The 2485-nt window shown below is 64.9% G+C and overlaps 1 protein-coding gene across 1 annotated transcript in view; it reads right to left on the bottom strand.

Moving 5' to 3' along the window:
- THRA (thyroid hormone receptor, alpha) overlaps positions 1-2485 on the bottom strand; it is a 7755-nt gene that overhangs the window by 1514 nt on the left and 3756 nt on the right. Inside the window, 6 exon segments of the mRNA XM_017737223.1 lie at positions 8-189; positions 816-1011; positions 1091-1097; positions 1277-1424; positions 1504-1562; positions 1565-1600. Coding sequence (XP_017592712.1) covers positions 8-189; positions 816-1011; positions 1091-1097; positions 1277-1424; positions 1504-1562; positions 1565-1600 — 628 coding nt within the window.

Genomic DNA, 2485 nt, shown 5'->3' with positions numbered 1-2485 from the left:
AGCCCATCCCAGAGCCCCCCAAACTCCCTGGCCCGCTGTTACCTCTGAAAACATGGGCAGTTTTTTGGCAAAGTCGACCACGCGGGTGATGGCCGGGGTGATGATTTTTGTAAACTCGCTGAATGCCTCCAGGTCGACTTTGTCCCCGTCGGGCATGGAGGCCATGGGGGACTGGCCGATGTCCTCAGGCTGTGGGGGACATGGTGGTGTTGGGGGGGTGTGATGTCACCATGTGCCACCCCCATGGTGGCATTGGGGAGTGTGGTGTGGCCGTGTCACCCCTGGGACCCCCACAGCAGATGGGTCATTGGGGGGGTGTGGTGTGACTGTGTCCCCCATAGTGGACAGTGGGGTTTGGAGGTGCAGTGTGACCGTGTCCCACTCTGGGACCCCCACGGTGGGCAGTGGCAGGGGGTGCAGTGTGACCTTGTCCCCCCTCCCTGAGACACCCCGGGGGGCGTGATGTGACCCTGCCCCTCCTCTGGGGCCTGGCGGGGCCGGTGCAGCAGCCAGGAGAGGGAGCTGCGTGACAGGGACAGTGACAGGGCCAATGGCAGGGCCGGGGCCACCCGCGGGCACAGCTGTCCCCTGCAGTCACTGCTCACCCCTGAACCCTTTAGGGGTGACCAGCTCAAGGACACTGGGCAATGTCCCAACCCCCCTCGACTGCCCAAGGACACCGGTGAGATCCCAAACCCTGGCACTGCCACCATATGTGTGCTGAGTGTGTGAATGCTCAGCAGATCCTGGCTGGGGCTGGGGGCCAGGGTGGGGGACCGAGATGGTGACAGAGTCCCTCCACTGCATCCCCTCACCAGGAATTTCCGCTTCTGCTTCCAGTGGCTGCCCTGGGCATTGGTGCTGCGGTGGGCTTCTGTCACAACGTGGATCAGCTCCCACTCCTCGGCGCTGGGGTTGGGGCGATGCTGCAGGGACTTGATCATCTCCTCCTTCCGCCGCCGCTCCCGGTTCTCCTCGCTCAGCCTCCTTTTCCCCCCTACCCATGCATCCCACAGCTGCAGCATAACACCCCATGGTGACCCCCCCAGCCTCCTCCTGTGGCTGCTCTGGGCACCCCAAATTGCCCCATAGCACCAGGACCCCAACCCACCTCCCAAAAGCCCCCCACTATCATCTGGGATGCCCCCAGTCAGCTAGGACCCCCCATTCATGCATTCCACCCCACTGCTGCATCACATACCAGCCCGGCCCTGCAGCTGCTCCGGGTACCCCAATGTGCCCCAGGGTGTCGGGACCCCCCACACCCCCAACTCACGGTCCATGGCCATGCCCACGGAGATGCACTTCTTGAAGCGGCAGAGCTGGCACTGGTTGCGGGTGATCTTGTCGATGACACAGCACCCATCGTACTTGCAGGAGTAGGTGGGGTGCAGGTTCTTCTGGATGGTCCGACGGAAAAATCCCTGGGGAGGGTGTGAGGGGGTGACCCAGTGAGCGCTGCTGAGCCCCCCTGAGCCCCCCAAGCCCCCTGCCCCAACTCACCTTGCAGCCCTCGCAGGTGATGCAGCGGTAGTGGTAGGCGGGGGGCCGCTTCCCGCCCCGCACTGTTCATCTTTGTCCAGGTAACTAGGGATGTACCCTGTGGGGACCCCCAGGTCAGGGACCCCCAGGGCACCCCGGAGCAGGGACCCCACCAGTGGGGACTCATGGGGTGCTCCATGACAGGGATTCCCATGACAGGGACCCTCAGGGCACCCCGGAGCAGGGACCCCACCAGTGGGGACTCATGGGGTACTCCATGACAGGGACCCTCAGGGCACCCCAAATCAGGGACCCCTGGAGCACCCTGTAGCAGGGACCCTCCCACACACCCCACATCAGGGATCCCCCAGGAACCCTGAGTCAGGGACCGCCTTGCATGCCTCACATCAGGGACCCTTGGCACATGCAGCATCAGGGACGCCCCACACACCCCATGCCAGGGACCCCCAGTAAGCCCTCCCCTCCCTGTGCCTCAGTTTCCCTTCTGTCTGCACCCACTGTCTGCCCCACCACTACCCCTGCCCCGGCACGGGAAGGGTTAACGCTGGGGGTGTGTGGGGGGTTCCTGAGCCCCCTGCACCAATAAAGCCCCCATTATCCCATTATCTGGCCGGGGACCGGCAGCGGGGGGGTCCCTGTCCCCCTGGCACACAAAGACCCACTGTCCCTGTCATTGTCCGGGGTCCCCCTGCCAGACTGCTCAGGGAAACTGAGGCACAGATCATCCGTGATGCATTGGGTGGTCCCCAGCACCCCGGGCCCCTCGTGCCCCTCCCAGGAGCCCACCCTCGTGTTTTGGGGGGGCTGGAAGTGGGGATCCCCGAAGGGTGGGAGGGATGGGAAAGGGACTGGATGCCTGGGTGCCCCCTGCACGGAGCACCCGTAATTCAGGGGAGCGTCCCCAGCACCCCAGGACCGCGGCACCCACCCGGGATCCCACAAACCCAGGCGTGGGCACCCCTCGCGCCCACTCTGGCCGTCT

The sequence above is a fragment of the Corvus brachyrhynchos genome, unplaced genomic scaffold (genome assembly GCF_000691975.1).
Source record: "Corvus brachyrhynchos isolate BGI_N302 unplaced genomic scaffold, ASM69197v1 scaffold30, whole genome shotgun sequence".
NCBI classification, from domain to species: Eukaryota; Metazoa; Chordata; class Aves; order Passeriformes; family Corvidae; genus Corvus; species Corvus brachyrhynchos.
This window is presented reverse-complemented; position numbering and strand designations above follow the sequence as displayed.